The sequence below is a fragment of the Solea senegalensis genome, linkage group LG7 (assembly GCF_019176455.1).
Source record: "Solea senegalensis isolate Sse05_10M linkage group LG7, IFAPA_SoseM_1, whole genome shotgun sequence".
Taxonomy (NCBI): Eukaryota; Metazoa; Chordata; class Actinopteri; order Pleuronectiformes; family Soleidae; genus Solea; species Solea senegalensis.
The window spans coordinates 2,234,578-2,259,515 of NC_058027.1; the positions used below are offsets into that span (position 1 = coordinate 2,234,578).

Consider the following 24,938-nt stretch of genomic DNA (forward strand, 5'->3'; position numbering starts at 1 on the left):
TTTTGTCATCTGCTATGTTTTCTCCTGGCAGTTTAGTTGTAGAGTCTGCAGCAGCGGTTTAAACCAACAACCGTTCATTTGCTGTTGGGTTTTGAAAGAGAGACTAACATTAAAGGTATAAAAGTGTAATCACATGCTCTCCATAGTACTTGTGTGTTCCATTGTGTGTTGTATGTTGACATCAAACACGACTCACTGGAGGAGAAATGGAAAAAAAATGAGACAAATTTCTCTGACAAAGGAAAATGGATGAATCACATTTTGAGTGTTTGGTGTACCTGCTAATTTTGGTGTAAATCTTTGCTAAACTGGAATTTTAAAAAGAATTTATGTGAAGTTCATGTGCAAATACCACACAGGAGACACAGTAAACCTCTGAACTGAGTGGAAAGTGCAAATTAAAGTATTTAAAAATGGTTTCTAATCAGGTTTTCTCATAGTTGCTGCGTTTGGGAAGAATATTTCAATAATATCTTAATTACATAAACTGTATTTTTATTGTAAAGTAAGTAAAAACATAAAAAACACAAAGACAAAAGTTGTCTGCCATAATCATTTGTGTATTTACTCCTTACCTCAGGTGAAAAAAGTAGAATTGTGTATACAGCAATTGTGGTTTTGCAGCGTCAACTCAGGTAAGAAGAGAGGGAAAAAGAAAAAGAGAATGCAGGCGGGCCAGAGCCCACTGAGCTTTTTTCCATCCTGGTGAAAAGAATGAATTATTCAACAGTGAGCAAGCTTTCAGCTCGCCATTTGTGTGGCTTTGATCTACGAATCAGGAGTTTGCATGAATGCCTGTATTGTCATGTCATGTTTCCAGTGTGTGAATTATTGAAAATAGTGCCGGCCCCCTACTACAGCTGCTAAAGTTTACACGGCAGGTGCGCTGGATATCGTAGGCTGCTCATGTGACCGGGTTCACTCCGGTTGGCCTCGCCTCAGTATTCAGTGTATTTTTGTGGTCGTCAACCTTCAACAAACGTCTCCAGTTAGTGACGGAACAATAATGTGTATGTAGGTGTACTTGCGGCGTGCGTCCAGACAGGTGCAGTTAACAAGATCTCACCTGCTGCTCACGGCTGCAACACTTTTATTTAACAGCTTTGATGAAAGCTAAGATTTAACCACGTTCGTCTTTGTTTAAAATCATGTAGCGGGTTTTTAAAGGCCATAATTTTTTCATATTTTAACCGCAAACCAAAAACATCAGAATTGAACGCAAGGCGCTCAGTGTCATGACATTCCGTAGTTCTCCAATGACCGAATGACTGCCTAATTGGTTGTGCGTCGATTGTTGAGTGGACTGAAGAGGTGTGGAAATTTACAATGTTCCTTGAATGCATTATTTGCATCAAGGCGTCTTTGCTGGTTGCACTAGGAAAGCACTTGATTTTATTTTACTGCCAGTAAACATTTTCCTGAGGAGTTTCAGGTGTGATGCACACAGGGACGCTGTCATTGAATATTTACTGATGTTTTATGGGCCGTACTAGTGAAAGCACATGAAATATTGAATATGCTGCTTGGTTCTCTGTAGCTCTTGAGCCATACAGAAGAATGCTGCTTATGCCCAGCCAGATGAGGACCTGTGCTGCGTTGCTTACTACAGTTCTGTGTTCTTCTTTTAAACCTCTGTGCCAAATTCCACCCCCGTGAATGCCAGAGATGCAGGTTTTTTAGCATGTGCGTCATTGTCCCATTGAGTCCTGATAAAAGTGAGACCGTTAATTGATCATGAGGTGAATGTAGAAAAATGTTTGATTACATGGAGACTTTGATGCATCTCATGGCGGAGTAGAGCAGCACCGTGGCACTGGTTGGCTACAGCTGGACTCATAATTAGAGTGCCTCCTTACCTATAATTTGTGTAATAGTTTTTGGTTTGCAGCGCGTTATTACCATATGAAAGGGCTAAGCTGGGGTCATGTGCATTGCTGCAGCAATTAGAGCAGAGCTGAGGGCAGAAGAATGTTTGGAGCTGTTGTTAATTGGAAATCTCTACAAAGCTATGCTTTAATTATAATTTAGTCAGAGCCATACTGTTTCAAACCCAATATATTCAGCTGCCATTATTTTCTGTAATAGTATGAACAGCCAGGTCTGTTTCCTTTCAAAGCATCAGGCTTTGAAGAGAATGAGATTGAATTAGATTAATTTGAAAGGCTGCTGCCGCTGCTGCTAGATTCTTCTTTTTTTTTTTCATGCTAATGTCACATTTTTTTTCATGAGGAAATGGGATCTGGTTTGTTTAGAAGATGTAGACGTACAAGATTACAGAGCCTATAGTTTGCATTTAAATTTAAATTTCAACTCTAAACTTTAAATGATTTATTCATTTAATTTAACAATTTTAGAGAGTCAAAAAAGACAGTTTTTAAAACATGGCGACAGATTTTTGTGTCGCTTTTTTGATCCATAAACCATTTAAACCAGAAGCAGCAGCTGAAGTCATGACAATAACTAAATATTCCCACTCCACAGTCACAGATACCGATCCCATGACGTCCTCATCTGCCTTCATACAGTAGTTCTTTTATAATTAACCAGTCCCCATTTTCTCGTTCACACAGGTCGAAATGAGCTGATAGCGAGATACATCAAGCTCAGGACCGGGAAGACGAGGACCCGGAAGCAGGTTAGACAAAAGAGAAGACGTCTCTGTTGCATGCTCTGTCAGAGCGCTGTCAGATGTGAGTGTGAGTGCAGAATGTTGCCTTTGTTTCTGCAGGAGAGAAATAAAGCGAGACAGAGAATAACAAAGCCGTCTAAAGCAGACTCCTCTTCTCTAACTGCATGAGGAGAATTCCCTGGGTTAACATTTTCAGAATGTTTGAAATCCACTACATGCGTTGGAATCACAGCAGTTTCCCACTTTTAAAGCTTTTACAGTTTTTCTGTTTCTACAGTGAAACAGTTTCTGTGCACACAACTAATCTATAATCTGTGTTGTCACTTGTAGAACAAGAAACTAAACATTGCTCCTTATGAGTACATCATGAAGGTCGTGTATTTCCGTCCTTCAGAAGCCTTTAATAATACGAAGGTCAAAGCCTTCGTAGATGAGTAACATCTCTGATCGATGCTGTGCTGTCTTTGGCTGGTAAATGAAATCTAAATAATAAATAAATCAGATTCACAGCTCTCTTCCCTTACAGGTGCAATATGTAATCATTATAATTAGAATCCTGTTGATTCAGGTATTTAATGGACCTGATAAAGGGCTTCAGTAACAGCTGACTGATCTTCTCTCCAAACAGGAAACTCCCAGACAGTCGATGTGTGTGTGAATTGATGAGTCTGGACCAGAAAAACCACGTTTTCTCTCTGTGACTGTGAATGAACGACTTGTTTACCTTCAGCTGCACCAAATCACACACGCTCGAAGGTCTAAATGTGTACAATTTAGTCCAAATTGGTTTCATTTGGTTGAAATTGAAGATGAAATAATGAATAAATTGTTTAAAAGTTGTGTATATATATATATATATATATATACATATACATATATATGTATATATATATGTATATATATATATATATATATATATATATATATATATATATATATATATATATATATATATATATATATATATGTATGTATATATATATATATATATATATATATATATATATATACATACATATACGTATATGTATATATATATATAATATACATGTAAATAATATTGTAATGTAATGTTGAAAGCAATACATTTAATACTTTTAATACTTTGTACTCATAGCAGAAATATTTAGTATTAAATTGTGTTTAAAGACATGAAGTGGTGTGCGGCATGTAATGGATTGGGGGCCGCCAGTTTGACACCACTGGTGTAAAGTATGAGCCGTTTTATATTTAGAGCAGAGGCGGCGGCCATTTTGGACCGCCATGTTTTAACAATAAACATATTTTGAGTTTTGGGTTGCTTCAACAGTCAACTAAATTGTACACATCGCAGGCAGCCATGATTTTTCCCGGTCAGATAAATGTTTGTTGTTGTCGATAAAATGCCAGACAGACGTGAAAAATGTCACGCGTCTTTTTGCAGGGAGGACAAAACAATGTTGAAGTGTGTGTGTGTGTGTGTGTGTGTGTGTGCGCTGGTGAAATGCCTCGTCCAGCTCCCATAAGAATACGAGACGAGCCGATTGTCATTCAGCACACAGCAGATCACATCTGTGTGCTCTTAATGTGTGCTAAAGGGGCCTGCATCCTCCTTAATCAGCTCACTTAAATAACGACAACACACAGCATAACGCTTTATTGGCCGTTCTCTGGGTGTGTGGTTGGGACATGCTTCCGTTATGCACCTTATCTCCCTGAAGTGTTTCTTCTTTTTCCCACAAACAAAGACATCATGTGTAATCCACTTTCTACTTTTTTGTTTTCTTGCTTTTTTATTTTCCCTTTGTCTCTTTTGTTTTTTTTCTTTAATGGAGGTGTCTAGTCACATACAGGTCTTAGCAAGAAAGAAAGTTCGAGAAATCCAAGCTGCCATTAAGGTACGTCTGGCTTTGCCCAGTTGTCGGGGGCTTTTCATTGCCATGGTTACAGGTTCTTCCTTTGTTTTCCTCCCCTCCCCTACCCCGCAGGTGTCTAGTCACATTCAGGTTCTTGCCAGAAGGAAATCTCGTGAGTTTCATTCCAAGCTAAAGGTATGCGCTTTTCTGCTTTTGGGCTTGTTGGTTGCTGTGCGTCTTGACTTCCTGTTTCCTGTGGTGACAGAGTGAATGCCTGGTGTTCTGATTCCTCTTAACCCAGAACTTCCCCTGACTGTCGTCCACTCACCATCTCTGACCCACACTCAGGCATGCTGTCACTGTCTTTCTGTGTCTCTTCTTCACGTGTGGCTGCTCATCCCATCACTGAAAATGCTTGAGAGATATTTAGTTCATTATCACAATTAAAAACACGACAACAGTATTTATAATAACAATAAAGAGATGAATCGTGAGCACTCTCAGGCAAAGTTGCTGGTAGTTCATCGCAGTGGAAGCAGCAGTAGATGAAAACGAGATCCATTACAGTTCATCCCTGAGCTCCATCGTTCCAATAACTGTTGACACATTTGACCTGAAAACTGTCATCGGGGAGTTCAGAGCGATTCCATCAATGTTCACTTTAAGACGCAACGAGACTAAAATGCAGGAACAGTTTAGTGAAAGTTCAAAACAACCTTTTCAAACGTCATTATTTTTTAAGCTCCAGTTCTAGTTTGTCTAGTTCTAGACATATGCACCTTATTACTGTAATTGAACTCTCTCTATGCTCCGGTTAAATGCGTGTGCATGTGAGGAAGCATGCAGGCGTCGGCTGCAGCTGAAGCTCCGAGCACAGTCTTTGCATACTCTACTCTACTGAGCAGAATTCATAAAAAGGAGCATGTGTTTAATGAATGAAGAGGTGATTACGATGTAACCCCAACTTTTCCTCAGTGTTGTGCATTCAGAGCACAGAGTGGCCGTGAAAGCTGGCTGTTTTCTGCCCTCTCTGCTTTCTTGTCTGTTAACGACTCCGGGCTCTAACAATGCGGCGGCTGCGAGTTGCTTCCCTTCCTCCCGGTTCAGATGTCATTATTCTCTCAGAGCAATCCTGTGTGCTATTTCAACACACGCTGAATCTGTCATAATTTGCTTTTTTCTGGAATGACATATTCAAATGGAAAAAATCACTTTGAAAGGAGTAATCTTGAATACTATTGACCTGTAATTTAGGATATTTTATCAAGTAATGCTTCTATATCAAAGGATAATATTTTCTTTTCTTGGGGATGAGAGATTTTGACGTTCAACACAATTTAATAATAACTCCTCCCATTAGTTTGGGGACATATTTTAAAACATATTTTTGGAGGGAAAATATGATTTTTTTTTATGTCACTGGTTAAGGGTTTGTAAAGATTAGGGATGCACATGCAACAGTTAAGGTTAATGTGAGCCCCTGGGAAGTAAATTTAAGTATATCTAATGTCCTCAAATGTAATCTGTGTGTGTGTGTGTTGAATCAGACAGGCAGACAGCCTCATGAATGCCTGCTCTTTCAGGGGCACAGGCGGCAGTCTGAAGAAAAACAGACAGCTTTTGTATGAATCCCTGTCTTTTCTCATTTAAAGCAAATTAGAGTTCAGTGGCAAAGGAGAGCACAACTAGTGGGCATCAATGAAAACCTGCTGTTTCTGGTCCTGTCTGTGGCATTTTAGTGAAATGACAGTCATTAAGTTACTGTTCTGTTGTTTTGTCTCTTCAATGAAAACCACTGATCACATTGTGGAGGAGAATAAAGAGCGAGACACTCGCCACAAAGAACAAGGATCATTTGTAAATACAAATGTCACCATGTGTGTGTGTGTGTGTGTTTGCTGTGCCGTGTAAAGAAGCTTGGACCCTGAAATTAAAGTAGAATGATTATGTTTTTGATGACTGTTGTTTGGAGCACATGTTGAAAATGTGGATTTACAATAAAACCCTGTTTGTTTGCATTTAGGTTACAAACATGGTAAGTAATCATTTTCTCTTTGTGGTGTGCTTTAATTAGAGCCTGCCTCCACTTTTGGCTGCTAGTTATGCATTTTGTGCTTCTGCCATAGAGACACAATAGCTGCTGCCTGGTGTGTGTGTGTGTGTGTGTGTGTGTGTGTTGACATACTATTATAGTGCAGCGTGCTGCTTCTGTCACTAGTGAGAATGCATGGGTTTGCTTCTGTGTATCATGTGTATTGTGTGTGTTTTTGCTACATGTTGCAAGTGGTTTCCAGCTCAAAACAACTTAGTGAAAGGAATATGTCACCGATTACTCAGGGTAGAATTTTTGAAAAATGAATTAACTAATCCAAACCTCAGTTTCCACCCTGTGGTCCTGTTAGCAAAGATGGCGGACACTGTTTACATTCTGGGAATGAGGTCCCGCCCCCCCTACGAGTCACTCGTGGGCACATAACGCGAAAAAGTATGGGACGCACAATCTTTCAAAAATACTCGCCCTATTCCAGTAATACAAAGCGAAATGCAAATGGTTGAACTTTTCCTTTAATGCACATTAACAAATGACAAATGATAATAAAACCTCTCTATTTACTCCGTGTCCTTCAGTTTTACTTGAAAGAACATCTCTGCACTGTTTCTAAATTAGTCAACAAGCTAACAGTTAAGTGCATATCACGGCCAGCTTTTGTGTTTATTGGAATTTCATTCACTGGTAATTGTTTGGCACATTCCTTTAAAAAAAAAGCCCACACTTACATAGCAATGCTGATGCATCTTCTTTTTAACCTGCTCGTTGTTTACTGTTGTGAGAGAGGTCAGCGGTGCATTCAGTGTGTTTTGTTTCGAATCTGCTTGTTGCTGCCTCTGCAACACGCTCCACCTCCCCCTCCTGTGTGTGTGTGTGTGTGTGTGTGTGTGTGAGCGCTAAAGCCTTTTGTGACTGCTGTTAAAGGACCAAGCCGTGAAGGACAAAGCCCTCCAGAGCATGGCCTCCATGTCCTCGGCCCAGATCGTCTCCGCCACGGCCATTCACAACAAGCTGGGCCTGCCAGGCATCCCGCGCCCAGCCTTCCCTGGAGCCGGGGTAAGAGTTTCCCTGGCACCCTGTTTGTGATCAGTGCTGCCCAGCTTCACCCAAACACACCAACCCCCTCCAGTCTAAATCACATTACACACCACAGCGTCCATGCCTATCAGATAAGCAGATGATCAAAAGGGAGTGGTAGTCAAGATAACTATATCCACTGAACACGCAGCTAAGAACCGTTTTCATCATGTCGCTACAGCTGCTCACAATTGGATTTCCTCTGTTATTTGTCCGTTGTTGGTTATTTATACGCGTGTCTAATTCTCCAGTTATGGCAGGGAATGATTTCCGCCGGTCAGCCGGGATCGTCGCAGGAGTGAGTGTAAAGTTTTCCGTTCTTTGTCAGAATAGAAAAGTTTGACAAAAAGCAGTGATTTCAATGTTGTGGTGTGTTTCTTTTCCCTCTGCGCTGCAGCATTAAACCTTTTACCCAACAATACCCAACCCAGCCATCATCAGTCACAGCGGCCATCACAAGTAAGAATTCACTTTCTTCACAGAAATAACTGAAATGAAAAAAACACACATGTGCAGTTTTTAAATCTGACGATATTCAAGTGGCACTTGTGTGTTTGATTTCTTCTCCTCGACATAATCTCTCTGCTTTGCTTCTGCGTTGAGAAAGCACTGACTGTAAAGGTCGGTTTTGATACTTTGAACCTTCGTACTTTTCACCCACAGCAACTTTATCTACAGTCGAGCAGGAGGGAGGAGCAGGAGGAGGAGGAGAGGGGAGGGGTCACGCGTGTTTATTTATTGTCCTGGATATTTTTATCACTCGTCATGTACTTTCTTTCCTGATGCTGCTTTAACTTAATGAAAAAGAAATCCGTGAAACAGCAGAAAATCCTGTCGCGCAACATTAAGTCTCATTTCTCTTAAAACTTGCTCATCAAAATAAGATGAAACCTCATCTCGAGGATTTAGTTACATCGATTGATTGATTTTACTCTTGTGTCAAAGTCGAAATGAAAAGTACTCACCAAAAACATGAAAACAGAACTTACCCATCATGCAATATTATTATGTTTTGTATTTAATGCTTTGGATAAAAACACACATACACATCACAAACATAAACATCTATATGTAAAGGTTCAGTGTGTGAGAAACAGTGTTGGAAATATTAGTTACAGTTATTAGTTACTTTTATAATTTGTTACTGAGTTACAACTTTTAAAAGTAACTAGTTACAAGGGAAAGTAACTATTGCATTACTTTCAAGTACTTTCAAGACCCCACCTCCATCGCCTCTTTAACAGAACTTAAAATTCATGTGCATGTTCAATTATTTATTTAAATCTGAATATTATAATGAAATAATAACTTACTAACAGATCTAAACTGTGTTAATGTTGCTGTGGGATGACGTGAGTCTAACACACCTGTTTTTTAAGCTCAGTCTGAGACAGAAAAATCCAGCTGGAATTGTTTTGATTGTGTGGCACAGTCGTCGTCTCCCTCCGTGTTAATGGCCACTCACGTCGTGGAAGCGCGTGACGCTGAAAGATGTTTAATTTCACGTGGAGAAGCACATTTGTCCGGGGCATAATGTGCATTTAACGTATAAATTCTTTCCTTTAATTTAATTTAATTTTTTTATGGAAAAGTCATGAGTATACTTCCACTTTAAGAAGGCTGCTTTAGGACTAACCGCGCTCGCCATTCAACATGTTGTTGTGTCGTTGTGTGTGTGTCAACAACACCCGCCCAACTCTGCCTCTGATTGGCTTACAAGAAAATTTGACTCAGCCAATCATCATCACTTATGTGGTTGTCGAGGAAGAAGAGTAAAAAAAATCAAAACTCTGCCTCTGGGTTTAGAAATCTAGTTGGTCTATTAGCTTCAATGAGCTAACACACCACATTATTTGGCAGTAACAGTAACAGCGTTATCATGATTGAAACAGTAATTAATTAGATTAGCACCGTTACTCACATCACTGGTAAGATTCAGACGCCGTTCCAGGCACGTTGTGGTGTTACACGAGACGATGTTTCGCTTCCTTTGTGTTCAAAGTGTGAAACTCACATTCACTCAGGCTCTTATAGAAACATGCTGGCCTCCATGAAGCAATGCCCCTGCCTGAAGTACATAAAAAAAAAAAAAGGCTTCTTCTAAAGCTATGCACAAAATTTTCTTGGTAGTGTATTCAATGGCTGCCAATATATGTTACACACTAGACCTTCAGTCCATCGTTTGCTGTGCATATGACTTTGAAGCGTTGAGCACTGAAGCCACTAACTCCAAACTCAATATAGTCAATATAGACTTTATAATAGGACAAAAACACTTGAGTGAATCTTATTCTGGTGTTACTTCAGGTTATGAGTCCACAGCGGCTCCAGCTCCCACAGCACCAGCGTGGCAGGGCCGCTCCATCGGCACGTCCAAACTCCGACTGGTGGAGTTCTCCGCCTTCCTAGAGCAACAGAGAGACCAAGACTCGGTGAGAGGAGGAGTAATTGTTCTGACGAGAGGAATCTCATGATCTCACTGTGTTAATCTGTTTCTTCTCCTATTATCTGCTCCTGTTCCCAGGCAGAGTCTGTGATGTAGGGACGAGTGTGTGCAGTAGGGACGAGTGTGTGATGTAGGGACGAGTGTGTGATGTAGGGACAGTGTGTGATGTAGGGACGAGTGTGTGCTGTCGAGTGTGTGATGTAGGGAGTGTGTGCCGAGTGCTGTGAGTGTGTGATGGGACGAGTGTGTGTGATGTAGGGGAGTGTGTGCTATAGGGAGGCTGTGTGTGCTGAGTGTGTGATGTGGGGGGCTGTGTGCTGTGTGCTGTGTGCTGTCAGTGTGTGCCAGCCAGTGTGTGCTATAGGGACAAGTGCTGTAGGGACTGTGATGGGACAGTGTGTGCTGTAGGGCAGTGTGTGCTGTGTACGAGTGTGCTGTGAGTGTGTGCTGTAGGACGAGGTGTGCTGTGTGTGCTGAAGTGCTGTGCTGTGTGATGTGGGGCAGAGTGTGTGCTGTAGGGCAGTGTGTGCTATACAGGTGTGCTGTGGGCTGTGTGTGCTGTAGGGCAAGTGTGTGCATAGGGACAATGCTGTGCTGTAGGGCAGTGTGTTATAGGGACAAGCTGTGCTGTAGTGAGTGCTGTGCTGTATAGGGACTGTGCTGTAGGACTGTGCTGTAGGGAGTGTGTGAGGGACGAGCTGCTGTAGTGTGTGCTATAGGGACAAGGCTGTGCTGTAGGGACGAGTGTGTGCTGTAGGGACGTGTGTGCTATAGGGACAATGCTGTGCTGTAGGGACGAGTGTGTGCTATAGGGACAAGGCTGTGCTGTAGGGACGAGTGTGTGCTGTAGGGACGAGCGTGTCCTGTAGGGACGAGTGTGTGCTATAGAAAGCTGCTCTACGAGCCTTCAGTGCCACATGAGAGGGTTTTAGTCGCACTGAAAATCAAATGTTGCTCTTTGATTTGCTGCTTTTTTAGATCATTTAAAATGTATCACGTTTAACTTTAATAATAAAAACAGTGTTGTTTGTTTGGCTTGTTTTTGTTGCCTTTGATGCAGAAATGTTGTTTGTCATGTTAGTGAAGACATTGAATTTGTGGTTTCTCAGACTTCTCGCTCATAAACTCCCACCTTAAATCCCTGGAATGATGCAAATGAAAGAGTGTGTTGTTGTCTGAAGTGATCACTCAGAATGACGGTTCTCTAAATCCTCACAGACGGCTAATGTCACGTGCTAATGTTTGCCTTAACATCATACTGTTGTGAATCACATTTAATGTTAAATTCAGCCTTTATTTTACTTTATTTCCCAACACACGCTGTTTCTTTACTCTTTCAGTACAACAAGCACCTGTTCGTACACATCGGGCAGACGAATCACTCCTACAGCGACGCCCTGCTGGAGACAGTGGACATCCGTCAGATTTACGATAAGTTTCCAGAGAAGAAAGGAGGACTTAAAGAGCTGTACGGGAAAGGTCCTCAGAATTCCTTCTTCCTTATAAAGTTCTGGGTGAGTGGTTATTGTCAGAGGTTTGTGCAACTTTAAGGGTTAAAAAAAAAGCATTTTCTTAATTTAAAAATCTCAGTCCTAAACTTAACCACAGGTTCTGCCTCATTAGGACCAGGTTTTGGTCCTGACAAGGTCAGTGTTTATAGCAGAAAATGTCCCAAAGACAAAGAGAAGAAAGTGAAACGTGAATCCTGCTCAGGTTTAATCAGACTGCTCTCTGACTATATTTGGTCTTGCATAGCAGGGGAGCGTCTGATCAAAGCTGTCACTAATCTACTGTAATATCTCCAAACAATGGAGTGACCCAGTTGCACTCCTAATGGCTGTTTAAACGTTGCATGTATTTCCTCCTCGATGCAAAATGCTAACTAGCGGCAGCCAACAAAGTAGGGGCGGCGCGCACTTGGACCAAGTCCTCTCAAATTCCTTTTGAAGTGACCGTCCAATCTGAATTTTAAATGAAAGACAGAATCTGCACAATAATGAAGGAATAACTGCTTTGCTTAATGAAGGAGGAGAATGCTGTAGGAGGATGTCTCCTCTTTTTTCTGTGGCCTTAATGAACGGGATGTTCAGGGCATAGAAAGGCTGCCCTCGCAGAGCAGGGAAGTTCAACCTGATAAATCAGTCTTTTAATGTAACTTCATTTAATCCGCCTCACAATCTTGTTCCCAGTGTGGAGACATTAACATTCAGCCTGGGATCTTCTGATCGAAGCTCCACTGTGGTCAGAAACTCTTAATGCAGATGTTAACACATTTTTTTACAGCAGACATAATGGAAACGTGTGCTGCCACGGGTTCATCACTACAGTTTATACTAACGTCTGTCTCTGTGTTGCTTATTTTTATTTGGTTTTTCGGCTAAATTCGGTTCTAAAACCCTGTTGAACATTTTCCTGCTCGATACCAAACACACAGAGTTCATGAGCGGCTGTTGAATGTAATGCAGCACACGGCACTTAGAGGAGCAGATAAATATCTCAGTGAATGATGCTGAGGACGAGCATCCAAACTCTTTACTATTTACTATCTGTTTAATATGATGAGGAGCAGCAGGAGGAGGCGGAGTCATGTCATTTTTTTAACTGATGAAGATCCAGATTTCAACGACTCAGTAACATTAACCTGTGTGACGAAACATTACGTTACACTTTATACATGAGTATTTTTAGTGAATATGCTGAAAAAACCTTCATGTCACAATGTTTCCATTTGGGTAAAAAAGTATCCTGTTTTCTTCATTGCAGAGAAATTATGTCACTGCATCATCATTTTTCTTCATATTGATGTTTTTCTCGTGTAAAGTAAATAATTCCCTGTTTCTTTGCTGCGATTCTGTCTTTCAACTCAACGCTGCACTTAGTTTGTGAATGTGCTTGGATTTTTGTTCTTATCTTAACCCTCAAATGTACAGTTTATACAAGAATGTGCAACATAGAGTGTCTTAGATCCTTTTTTTGCAGCACAATCTGATGAAAAAGAAATTCATTTTCACCAACTGTATAAACAAACCTGAGCAAAACATCCTCAAAATGTTTCAAATCGGATTGAATTTGTGAAATTTGGAACTACTGTCACGGTTCAAAGTTTACTTAAAAGAAAAGAAACGTGGTTTATTTTGTGAGTTCTGCACAATTATTGCTACTTTATATCACAAAACTTTAAACATTTAATTGTTAATGTTACAGAAAGATGACCTTTAAAAACCAGGGACTAGACAATTTGTTATTATTTACTGGTATAAATGTTAAATATCTCTAATTTTGATGAACCTGACTCATCAATTATCATCTTAAATATCAGTAAAACACTTGTATTCTTCTAAATATTGAGCAGTATGTGACTTTTTCATGCTCTGCGTTCCCTCTGCCCTGCAGGCCGACCTGAACTGCAACATTCAAGATGACGGCGGCTCTTTCTACGGAGTCACGAGTCAGTACGAGAGCTCGGAGAACATGACCATCACGTGCTCCACAAAGGTTTGCTCCTTTGGGAAGCAGGTGGTGGAGAAAGTGGAGGTGCGGACACAAATATTCCCCGTGTTTAACGTGAATCACAGAGAAGGTGTTGTTATTGTTTCCTCTCCTTAAACGTGTTTTTTTTGTTCTTCCTCAGACTGAATATGCGCGGTTTGAGAACGGACGCTTCGTCTACAGAATAAGTCGCTCTCCCATGTGTGAATACATGATCAACTTCATCCATAAGCTCAAACATCTACCAGAGAAATACATGATGAACAGCGTGCTGGAGAACTTCACCATCTTGTTGGTAATTACTCCTCTGACCTGGAGGAGGGGAGCGGTCCCTCTCCAGGATGCTCATTCTTCTTCTTCTTCTTCTTCTGTTTGATTGTTGCTGGCTCCAAAAGAAAGAAAGAAAGAAAGAAGGAGGGGGTGGGGGGTGGGGGGTGTCGAGCTTCTCCAGCAGGTTTCACATTCCTCTCATTCCACAGAGGATGAAATGTGATGTGAGGAAACTCATTATCTGCAGGAGAAACCCCCAGTTATTCAGCATCACACACACTCTTAAAATGGCCTTCAGAGATATTGGCAAAGTAAAAAAAGGACAGACAGACTTTTTTTTTTTTGCTTTTTCCTCTGGACGAAGACGTTTTTGAGAATTTTTTGTTGTGTTTGACGGAATTTTTTTTTTTTTAAATGAAGGAGAAAATCAAAAATTGTGTCAAAATCCATAAAATATTCATTTTGTTTTTCATGAGGTGAATGATTTAAGACTCAGATAGTCCATAAATAAATCCATCTTTTTCACACTATAAACTACATTTGAGTTAAGAATAGACATGTTAATATGGTGGTAATAGGAATGTATGAATATGTAACATGTAACATGTAATAGTGTGGTAAAACTACACAGAAACAAGGTAGATGAGCATTTTAAACACAATCTGAACATTGTTACCTTGAATTTAAAGATTTATGTCGTTTTTTCACTACACGGTCCCGACGCGGCTCGCCTCGCTCCGTCACTGAGCTGAAATACAGCAGCTCGTCGCTAAATACTGCTCTGTTAAATATTGAGATTTTAGACATTTCCTTTGCTAAATATTGGAGATTAAGACAAGTTTTAAGGATTTTTAAGTCTTTTTAACTGATCTACAGTTCGGCTTTGTTCGGCTTGGTTGTCAAGCTGCTGCTCAGCTCGCTTAGAACCTCGGTACTAAAACAAATCCCAGGTTCCAGGTACTATCGCTAATTGAAAAGCAGAACTGGGCCGCGCCGTGCCGTGCCGTGCTGGGACCATGTAGTGGGACGCACAGATTGTTTATATGAATGTGTAGCACTTACATGACAAAGTGATGTTGTAACCTTAATGTAACTCCCTGCTGTTACCATGCCATTACTTTACTGTAATATTTAGTATTATATATATTTGAATCTGTATAGAAATGATTATAAATGAACATGTGAGTGTCTAATAGACGTTTAAGCTAAAACACTGATGTTTTTTCTGATTTGTCCTGCAGGTGGTGACAAACAGGGACACGCAGGAGACGCTGCTGTGTATGGCGTGTGTGTTTGAGGTGTCAAACAGCGAGCACGGCGCGCAGCATCACATCTACAGACTGGTGAAAGAGTAAGAAGCCCCCGCGTGTGTCGCCTCTTATCAATCCCCCTTCTTTCCATAGACTCTCCAACCTCGACACAAGTGGCAGTGCCTCGAACCTGAAAGTCACACCCACGCGGCTTTTTGGTCCACGTTATCGAGGCGAATGAACGATGTTTTAGTGTAAATGTTTATTTGGCTGCGGCTGTGAATTGCGGTACAGTTGTTTAATGTCTAATTACGGGAATTCACGTCTCAAAAATGTGTTCTGTTGGTCTCTGTTGGGTATAAATGTTCTTAAGTAATTGACTAGGTTAATTTGGTATATCGTCGTCTTCTTCTTCTTCTTCTTCTTCATTATTTTGACCACGAAAAAAACAAAAAAAAAACAGGTAAATGGATGCTGGATGTTTTTCTACCAGCAGCCTGATGTGGTCTGTGTAACGTGTGTGTTGTCTGTTGTTTCTCATTTGTGACCATATATATATACATGTATATATATATATACATGTATATATATATGTATATATATGTGTATATATACATATATATACGTATATATATATATATATGTATATATGTATATATATGTGTACTGTAAATATAGAGACATGCACCCACAGCCACTAGATTTCCAAAGAGACTGATAAATGACAACACTACATGAGCAGCAGCTGAAAGCAAGTGGTTGTGAATTAGCAGAATGACTGTACATATATATATATATATATATATATATATAGATATATATATATACAAAAGCTTTCAGAACAATAATATTCCTCCCAGTTTAAAGCACTCCAGGAGTCACGGACACTAAGAGTCGAACGTTTGGCCTCAATCTGCTGCGTAAACGTTGGAAAGCACCGTTTTATTTGCTAAAATGACTGAAACTGGACGCTCGTGTCGTGCAGAAGCACTTTGTTTCCTCGCCTTAGTTCCTCTCTGACTACAGAACTCTCTTAATGATTGTAACTCTATCATAAGTCCGAGACTCAGAAAATCCACGTGCACATGTTTGGCCTCCACTGATCCCCAGCCTTAATACATCTTTACTCACCGTGTGTGTGTGTGTGTGTGTGTGTGTGTGAACTTTAAAAGATGCCACTGAAACTGTGATCCGACAGGTTAAAACATCATCACACAAACAGCCAAAGTATAAAGTCTACAGTGCCTTAGAATCTATTCTCTCATTACTCGTTTATCCTTAAGTTTAACATCAGTTCTGTGGGTGAGAAATCTCCAACTCGACACACACTCCTTCAGAAGTCGAACACTAGTGTTTTCAATGCGTCAAAAACAGTCTTGAAAATGTGTTATATTTTTCTCTGACTCTGCAACATGCTCCTGAAAACCCCGCTCCTTTATTCTGAGAGTTTACTTTAAACCGAGTCCGGCTGCCAAAAACACAGCGATACCGTCGCCCGCTTGTCCTGCGGCGGAAGCGAGGAAGTGCCTTTGGTTTTAAAATTCACAGCTTCAAGAAGATTTCAGAATAAAATAATGATAATCAAAGACCAAAAAAGGAGACACGCTGATGTGAAACCTGTCACCACATTGCCTTTTCAAAGGATTGTAATGACGGCGAAGGACAGCTGTGTAACTGTGAGGAAACAAACCTGCTGACCATGCTCGGTGCACACTTGCAGGTTCAAGTGTTTTTGGGGGTTTTTCTTTGTTTTTAAACACAAACGTGACGTCACATGATCAGCTGCAGGGACCAATCAGCAGACAGTCGGCGTTTGTCACTCACTCGTTGTTACAGTAAAATAATAATTCAATAATAATGACATGTTTATTTTTCTCCACTTGCTGCTGTGTTTGTTTGATTCACATTCAGTTACAGATGTGGATTCACTTGGACCCGTTTTTATTTAAATTTTATTCCTTAAGCTTGTTATGATTGACAGACACACAGTGACGAGCAGTGCAGGGCTTTTATTTTCTCACTTTGACGTCAACTTTTTGTCAATTTTATTTATTTTTTGTCCAATCCCAACTTCCTTAAAAAGAAAACCCTGTGTTTTTTTGGTGAAGTGGCCCTTTAAGTAACACTGTGTCGTATCATTTAAACTGTAATGCAGTTTCATAATGACAGTAAAATCCAGATCATACCTTATATAGATAATTACTCTACTATCAGTGTAAAACTTTGAAAGATTGAAAGTTGAAATTCACTCGACCTTTTCATTAAGATACAATGACATGAACACATGAACACTACCTTCCTGTTGACCTTAGTTTAGAATTCATTCATTATTTGGTAGCATTTTACATTGCAGTAAAATACCAGCATGGTAATATTCAGGTAATAATTAAGTAATATTGGGGTTACGTCATTTTAATTCTAATAATGACAGTGATTTACTGTTTTTTCCAACGTAATAACCTCAATATTTACGCCATCAGTGTAAAACTTAAACTTAACAAAATGGATCATTCCAATAATCTAAAGTTGTCCATTGTTGACCAGAATAAGACTTTATTTTTACTGTATTGTAAAGTGTTAACATCTGTTTTCTTAAATCTGAAATCTGTTCTCGGACATTTCCTTTGCTTCTTTTTCATCTGGCGTATTTGAGTGGGACGCCGAGTCGAGTCCTTCAGTATTTGTATTGCGTGTTTTGCGGGACGTCTGTTGTGTGACGTGTTCTCCTCGTCGTTCTCTCTGTCGTACTTGGTTTCGTGATGACGTTGTCGGTCAGATGGTGAATGATGTTACTGCTGCACTGCTGGTCTTTATTTTCTTACATGTGTGGGGCCGACGCCTGCAGAGGCATGAATGTGTGTGTGTGTGTGTGTGGTGGATCCATTCCAAGAGAAAATGGACACTTAAAAATAAATAAATAAATAAATAAAAAAAAGGATTTGTGCTGCAGACATCTGCAGCTTTAGCTCTCGTGTTATTTGTAATTCTGTAGGTACTGGTACCTGTTTTCTTTGTTTTGTTTCATGACCATTTACAGATGGTGGCTTTAAAGTGATTCTTCACATCGCTCACGTTATAGTTGTCATACACACAGTTTTTGGGTTTTGTGTGCATATTTTTATTTGTTTGTTTGTTTTTTTTAACGTATGTAAAAAGGTGCTTTGTACAAAGTGATATCTCGGCTGTTCTCGGTACAGATGTGTGAAATCTTTTCATATCAAAGGAGAGAAAAGACGCTCTGCTGTGTTTCTGTTGTTCTGCATATTATGGTCGTGTCTTTGCTCCGTGAACATTATGATGCCTTCTTGATAATATAGTTATTTTGTAGCTTTCTAGATTCTTTCTATGTATGCAATATTGGACTTAAATAAATCTGGAACTTATTGTACTTTTCTCTTCGTTTTCACTCGAGTAAAAACACGTCATGTTAGTGTTTAACTGCAGGAACCTCAGGTCAACACTAGATAGAGCCACATCACATGATTTTCAACTAATCAAAGTCCAGTTTGTGTGAAAAGCACTGATGATGTAAAACACCTGGATCATAAAGTGTGTTTATTGCAGACACATGATCTAACGTCCATGTTCGTATTGGTTTGTTTCCAGCGCTAAAATATAACATCACAAATCATTACTAAGACAAACTGTTTTTAGAAGAAACTATAAAACAAACTTTATGGGGCTTTGAAATCACATGAAGAAGAAAAAGAACATGTCACACATGGTTTAAAATAAGTCTGTGTTTGTTTCAGTGCAGGACAAGGATTTAGTGATTTAGAGTCTCACAGCGCTCCAGTGTTCTGTAGTACATCACGCCACCATGTGGACATTTGTCAAATTACACCTTTACATATTTTAAGGGTTTAACAAACAGCAAAACAACATGAATCCAGTAAATCTAAGACCTTTGTTTTCATGTGTAAACATAAACTGTGAGTCTGATTCGGTCACAATGATAATCATGATAGTGCAGAGACATCAGATTTGATTGTATTCAACCGTAATCTGAAGGATTATGGACTGATTATCACTTGAAACTAAGACCTTGTAGACATTTCACAAAAAAACAACCTCCGTTTATTGATACAAATACAGACACACAAAGCACTTGTGCTCACACATCGATCCTCACTGTGTTTGGACACAATCACAGAGTTTGTGAGGATAATCGACTCCTCTTTCCTCACACATAAGAAGTAGTTCATTGTCAACACCATTTATGACAAAAAAATACTGATTATTGATTATATACGGGATGATTTTAAATGTGTTTTTGTGTGCACCTTGTATTCCTTATGTTGTGGGGACATAAATCTGTCACATTATGGGGACTCGTCGTCCTTACGGGGACAAAAATCAAGTCTTCATAAAGTAAGTGACGACAATTTAAGGTGAAGGCTGAGGTTAGGGTTAAGGTCAGGGGTCAGGGGTCAGGGTTAGGCCAGTAGTAGTTATGGTTAAGGTTACAGTAAGTCTGCAGGAAATGAATGTAAGTCAATGCAATGTCCTCTGAAGTCAGTGTGAGACCAGTGTGTGTGTGTGTGTGTGTGTGTGTGTGTCAGTGTTGTCACTCCGTTACACAGTAGAAATGAACAGTTGTGAACTTTCACCTGTTTTGAAACAAGTTTTATGTAATGTAATGTACTTTATTTCTATAGCGACCAAAGTGCTTTACAAAATAAAAGCATTACAGACAGAGGTTAAAAACAAAAGCATGAAAATAGCATAACAAAAACACACAAGAATAAAACGAAATAAAAACTGTCAGCACACTACTGAATAAATATGTTTTAAGTTTGGATTTAAAAAGTTTTTCTGAGTTTATTTCACTTGTAAAAACTCTTGAATTTAATATTTAATTGTCATTTACTTCACTTTTTATTAGTATTAGTTATTGTGTGCATTAACGCCTACAGTGACCATGGCACACGTGATCTCACACACACACACACACACACACACACACCGCTCTGTCAAGTGTCAGTCATGTGACCACAGCAGAGGGAGTTATTATGAGGGACAAGTTTTTTTTCTTTGACTTGTCCTCAAGAAAGTGAAGGAGGAGACGCGTGGAGCTGAGGATGAGTTTGGACACCGCTGCTGCTGCTCCTGCTGCTCCTGCTCCTGCTGCCCTGCTGCTCCTGCTCCTGCTGCCCTGCTGCTCCTGCTCCTGCTGCTCCTGCTGCTGAAACTTTCTTTATTTAAGTTCATTTAAGGATTCTACTCAGATTAATGATGGAGTCGCAGGACAGTGATATATCAGTGTGGGTCTGCCGGGAGGAGAAGCTCGTGCTCGGCGTGTCAAAGCGCACGAGCTGCGCTGATGTGGTCAAAGTTCTCGTGGAAGACCAGAACTCTCAGCGCGGACTGTGCGCGGCGCATTCTTACTGCATCGTGGAGAAGTGGAGAGGTTTCGAGCGGATTTTGCCGCACAAGACGAAGATCCTGCGGCTGTGGGTCGCGTGGGGAGAAGAGCAGAAGAACGTGAAGTTCGTGTTGGTGAAGAGCGAAGCGTCTTTGGAGAATCGCGGCGCGCGGAGCGCAGAGGCGCGCGTGGTGCGGAGCAAGCAGAGTCCGTGCGTCACCAATAAAGAATCCACGCGGTCCCCGACGGCGGGAATTTCACCTGAAAAACAGCGTCGCATTGTGAGGAAAGCGTTCAGAAAGTTGGAGAAGATGAATAAAAAGAGAGCGCGCGTGGCGCACAGACACGCGCCCTGCGCGGAGAAGATGGAGACTCTGGTTCACCTGGTGGTTTCTCAGGATCACACGATCCGTCAGCAGGTGCAGAGGATTTCAGAGCTGGACGCGGAGATCGAGAGGCGCGAGACTCAAGTGCATTCGGACAGGATCAAGAGACACGGGATTAACTACGTCCAGGACACGTACTTGGTCGGTGCTGCTGCAGCCTCCAACCGCGAGGAGGACGCGCGCTGTCCCACCGAGACACTGGCCAAGCTGGAGGAGTACGCGCAGTGGAGTGAGGAGGTGGTGAGACTGCAGGAGGAGCTGTGGGAGCAGGAGGCGCTGACGGACATCATCACGGTGCAGATCCAGGAGGAGCTGAACCAGCGCTGGATGCAGAGGAGGAGAGAGGAGCTGCGGAGGGCGCGCGGCGAGGGCGCAGCGGGCGCAGCGCGCGCAGCGGCAGAGAACGAGCTGCTTCTGGAAGAAGAGAGGATCAACACGCAGCTGCATGCCAGTTTATACATCGGTCTGCGGCTCAACACGGACTTAGAGTCGATGAGGAGCGATTTGGATCTGACCCGGGAGCTTTACGCGGTGAGGGAGAAAGAGATGAGGGATTTACTGCAGCAAGTGGACACTTTGGACATGGATGAGGGCTCAGTGTGCAGCGAGGGGACAAGCAGACAGGAGACAGATGAGGAGACAGAGCTGCTGAGCGCGTTGGAGAGGGACAGTGAGTGGGTGGAGCAGGCGAGAGGAATGTCAAAGGTCCACAGTGGGAACGACGACGACTCAGACACTGGTTTGAGTTCTCTGCACAGTCAGGACTCGGACTCTCTCACTGTGTGGGAGTCTCTGGTGTGACGTCATCAAAGCTTTTCAATCGTCACATAATGAAACATGTCTTTAGAGACAGTAAACAACAAACACAAGGTCCAGTGTGTGACAAAGGACTAGCGACATCTACTGGTGAGAATGCAGATGGTAACGTGGTTCGTCTATGTTTTGCTTGTGTGGTGAAATTATTTTTCTAAAACACAAAACTCAGGCTCTGTCGGTGCTGTAGAAACTCGTCAACACAAAGCAAGGCCCAAAAAAGCATTTTTTATTTTTTATTCTAAAGACATTACACACACACACTCATATGAGCAGATTTCTTGTTAGTATATTGCATTTCTGCCAAAGAACCCTTTAATAACGTCACGTGTTGTGTCTCAATGTGTGTTTTTACAGTGTAAACAGTACACTACATCAATAAACCTTGACATTATCATCACTTATGTGGCGTTCACTAACATTTAGTGCGCGTCCGTGAAGCTGGAGCTTTTTATGACCTGTGCCGAGGTCATCTGTCCGTCAGCAGGATTACACAGAATAAATCTGCATTTGTTTCCTCATTTCTCAGGATTTTGATGATGGTGTTCAGATTGTTTTGTATTGTTTTTTTTTCAGATTATTTTCCTTTACTTACACTGCGTTTATTCTATTTTTCTAAAGCCATAGTCTGGTGTGTCGGGTTCATAGACGTCATCTTAAAAGTGAACGTAATCTCCGTTTTTTCCCAGATTTACCAGCTGTCAGTCAAACTAAACTTGCTGGGCTTTATCCTCTAAATTCCTGTGAATGGGTTCTTTTTGCATCAGTGATAGTCCCGCCCCCCCTGGTGGCCACTCATTCAATTGTTACTTCCTGGTGAGACTCCGCCTGCAAACTGTAAAACAATCCCCACTATCAGATTATGTGCACTGAGTGCAGCGTAGATTTTCTTGTCAGATTTTTTTCACATTAATAAAAACAACTTTTTGTACCTTGAGTTCATGTTTTCTTCATTTTCCTTGTAAATAACGCGTGTTATGAGTGATGCAGACAAAACATAAAGTCAGACGCTTAGGTCATCACAGGATTCAAGTGATAAGAAAAACAAATAAAACCTCTTCGTTGTGAACCATGAAGTCGTCACAGATTAGATGAGAATCACAGACACACCCGTTTATGAAAGTCAAATTAAGAAGAAAACAAAGACTTTTTTAGTCACCTTTACAATACATGTGATAATAAACACTGACTGATTTTGTCTTCTGTCCTGAGTTTGACGTCCTCGTCCTCGTCCTCTGTCCTGCTGTTTATTAGAAGTATTAGTGATCTAGACAGATCTAAACTCTCCCTGAAAAAATGAATCATGAATATTCAATTATTTGTGTATTATCTCCATCAAAAGACACTGAAATGACTTGATAACATGTGCGACACACTCATGCTCAACATTCTGTTTTATATCAATAATATGTGAATATATTAAACATATATATACATAAAACTACACATACACAGATGCATCAGTTACAGTAACCATATAACCACTGATAAACCAATGGAAGAAGAAGAAGACGAAGGGCAACCTCTAGTAAATGTTCATTTAGTAAAATCAAAGTGATTCCTTCACTGTGAACATCTATGTTTGACTCTTTAACACAAATCCTCTGAGCAGTCAATCGCTCCAAATAAACGACTTAAAGATAAGTGAGAATCCACTTGTTCACAGTGAGTTGTTCCGGGTGTTTCCACCTCATAAATCCTCTGGCTGCAGTCAGACCAGCAAAAACAAGAAGTCGTGAATCTGCAGATGAGATAAATCATTCGGGAGCAGATCCGGCACAGATAATAAAAACATACCTGACAGTTGAAAGACACAGGAGGTGGAGACTCCCATAAAATATGAAGGAATGTACGCTGAGCCCACAGGGAACACCGGGAACACCAGGAACACTGGGAACACTTGGGAACACGGAACACGGAACACTAGGAACATCGGGAACAACACTGGGAGACACTGGGAACACTGGGAACACGGGAACACCAGGAACACTGGGAACACTGGGAACACTGGGAACACTGGGAACAGCAGGAACATCGGGAACATGGGACACTGGCAACACGCGGGACACTGGGAACACTAGGAACACTGGGAACACTGGGAACACCGGGAACAGCGGGAATAGTGGGAACACTGGGAACACATCAGCATCCTGAGAGAGAAAATTGAAAAATAATAAATAAAAGTCAGAAACAAGGACTGTGTGCGGACTCTCAGAGATAATATTGTGTAATGGATGTTTCCTGAGTGTCTGATTCCATGGAATCCCATAAACCCTGAGTCGTGCCCTGCAGGTTATAACATGTCATATATTTTTTGTGAAAAAATTACATTTAAGATGCAAAAAAAAACAGTCATTCCAATTATGAATCCATCATAATCTTTATGATATAATAATAATCTAAAATAATCTTAATCCCTGAAACATCACTTACACAAACACTGATTCTATGCCAGTCGCAGAGCAACACTCACCTTGAAGCTAAGAAATAAAAACCTTATTTTATTTAATGTTGCTTAGTGTTTTTTTTCTTTAAAAAGTGAAGGTCGGACACGAAAGAACAATAAAACAATGACACAATATTAAGTTTCCTCCCTTGATGAATCCACCCATGAGTGAATACGCAGTGATACGTAAGACAACAATAAAGTATACATTACTACCTGTCATCAGTGTTGTATTGAATTATTTAAAGCAAAGGAAGAATAAAAGATGAAGAAAGTGTTTTCTCAGCATATACAGTGACTGAACTGTCATGTGTGTATATGTCCGTTCTCAGTATATCACAAGGGATTCATATTATTATTATAATCATGTTTTAATTGGATTTTCCTGCTGTGGGAGTGTGATTTGTGTTTAAAACTGCAGGCAATGGGAGAAAACAGCAACAATGAACATGTTCTGTCACATCATGTCCTAGTTTGATGATAAAGTCATTTGTGTGACAGTCAGAGAGACACTTATAATGACTCTATACGGCTTTCATGGTAAAAAGTCATGGTTTTGTATGTCGTCCAAAATGTGACAAAAATGTCATTCGCTCTTTCTTTTGCGTCATTTCAATTTCAGCAAGAATTTGAACTTCATCAACGACTCTGCGATAATGGAAGGAAAATTTTTGTTAACTTATGTAAACAAGACATGAGTCGTCTACTGAGCAAAGAAAATATGTTAGAAAAAAAAGTTTAGAATTAGGTCCAAAAAGTCATAGTTTACTTGTGACTGATGTGACTTTTTTGACCGATTTTGGACGACATACTATACTATGACGTTTTTGACCGATTTTGGACGACATACTATACTATGACTTTTTTGACTGATTTTGGACG

The 24,938-nt window shown here is 40.6% G+C and overlaps 3 protein-coding genes across 9 annotated transcripts in view; 2 read left to right on the plus strand and 1 right to left on the minus strand.

The window, feature by feature from the left end:
* tead1b (TEA domain family member 1b) overlaps window positions 1–15,422 on the plus strand; it is a 41,363-nt gene extending 25,941 nt beyond the window's left edge. Inside the window, exons 3-14 of one of the 7 annotated variants that reach the window (XM_044029783.1) lie at window positions 2,571–2,635; window positions 4,444–4,506; window positions 4,597–4,659; window positions 6,488–6,499; window positions 7,439–7,570; window positions 7,843–7,889; window positions 7,989–8,050; window positions 9,899–10,023; window positions 11,378–11,551; window positions 13,431–13,571; window positions 13,669–13,821; window positions 15,038–15,422. In XM_044029783.1, coding sequence (XP_043885718.1) covers window positions 2,571–2,635; window positions 4,444–4,506; window positions 4,597–4,659; window positions 6,488–6,499; window positions 7,439–7,570; window positions 7,843–7,889; window positions 7,989–8,050; window positions 9,899–10,023; window positions 11,378–11,551; window positions 13,431–13,571; window positions 13,669–13,821; window positions 15,038–15,151 — 1,151 coding nt within the window. In that variant the 3' untranslated portion in view covers window positions 15,152–15,422. Of the gene's footprint in view, window positions 1–2,570; window positions 2,636–4,443; window positions 4,660–6,487; window positions 6,500–7,438; window positions 7,571–7,842; window positions 7,890–7,988; window positions 8,051–9,898; window positions 10,024–11,377; window positions 11,552–13,430; window positions 13,572–13,668; window positions 13,822–15,037 lie in introns of all 7 variants that reach the window. The other 6 variants (XM_044029780.1, XM_044029785.1, XM_044029784.1 and 3 more) reach the window with 6 other exon arrangements.
* The window catches only part of swap70a (switching B cell complex subunit SWAP70a), a 924,354-nt gene that overhangs the window by 897,881 nt on the left and 1,535 nt on the right, over window positions 1–24,938 (minus strand). The window lies entirely within an intron of this gene.
* Window positions 20,248–22,547, plus strand: rassf10b (Ras association domain family member 10b). The gene has a single exon (XM_044029788.1). It carries the CDS (start codon window positions 20,279–20,281, stop codon window positions 21,596–21,598), a length of 1,320 nt encoding a protein of 439 aa, XP_043885723.1. The 5' UTR covers window positions 20,248–20,278; the 3' UTR covers window positions 21,599–22,547.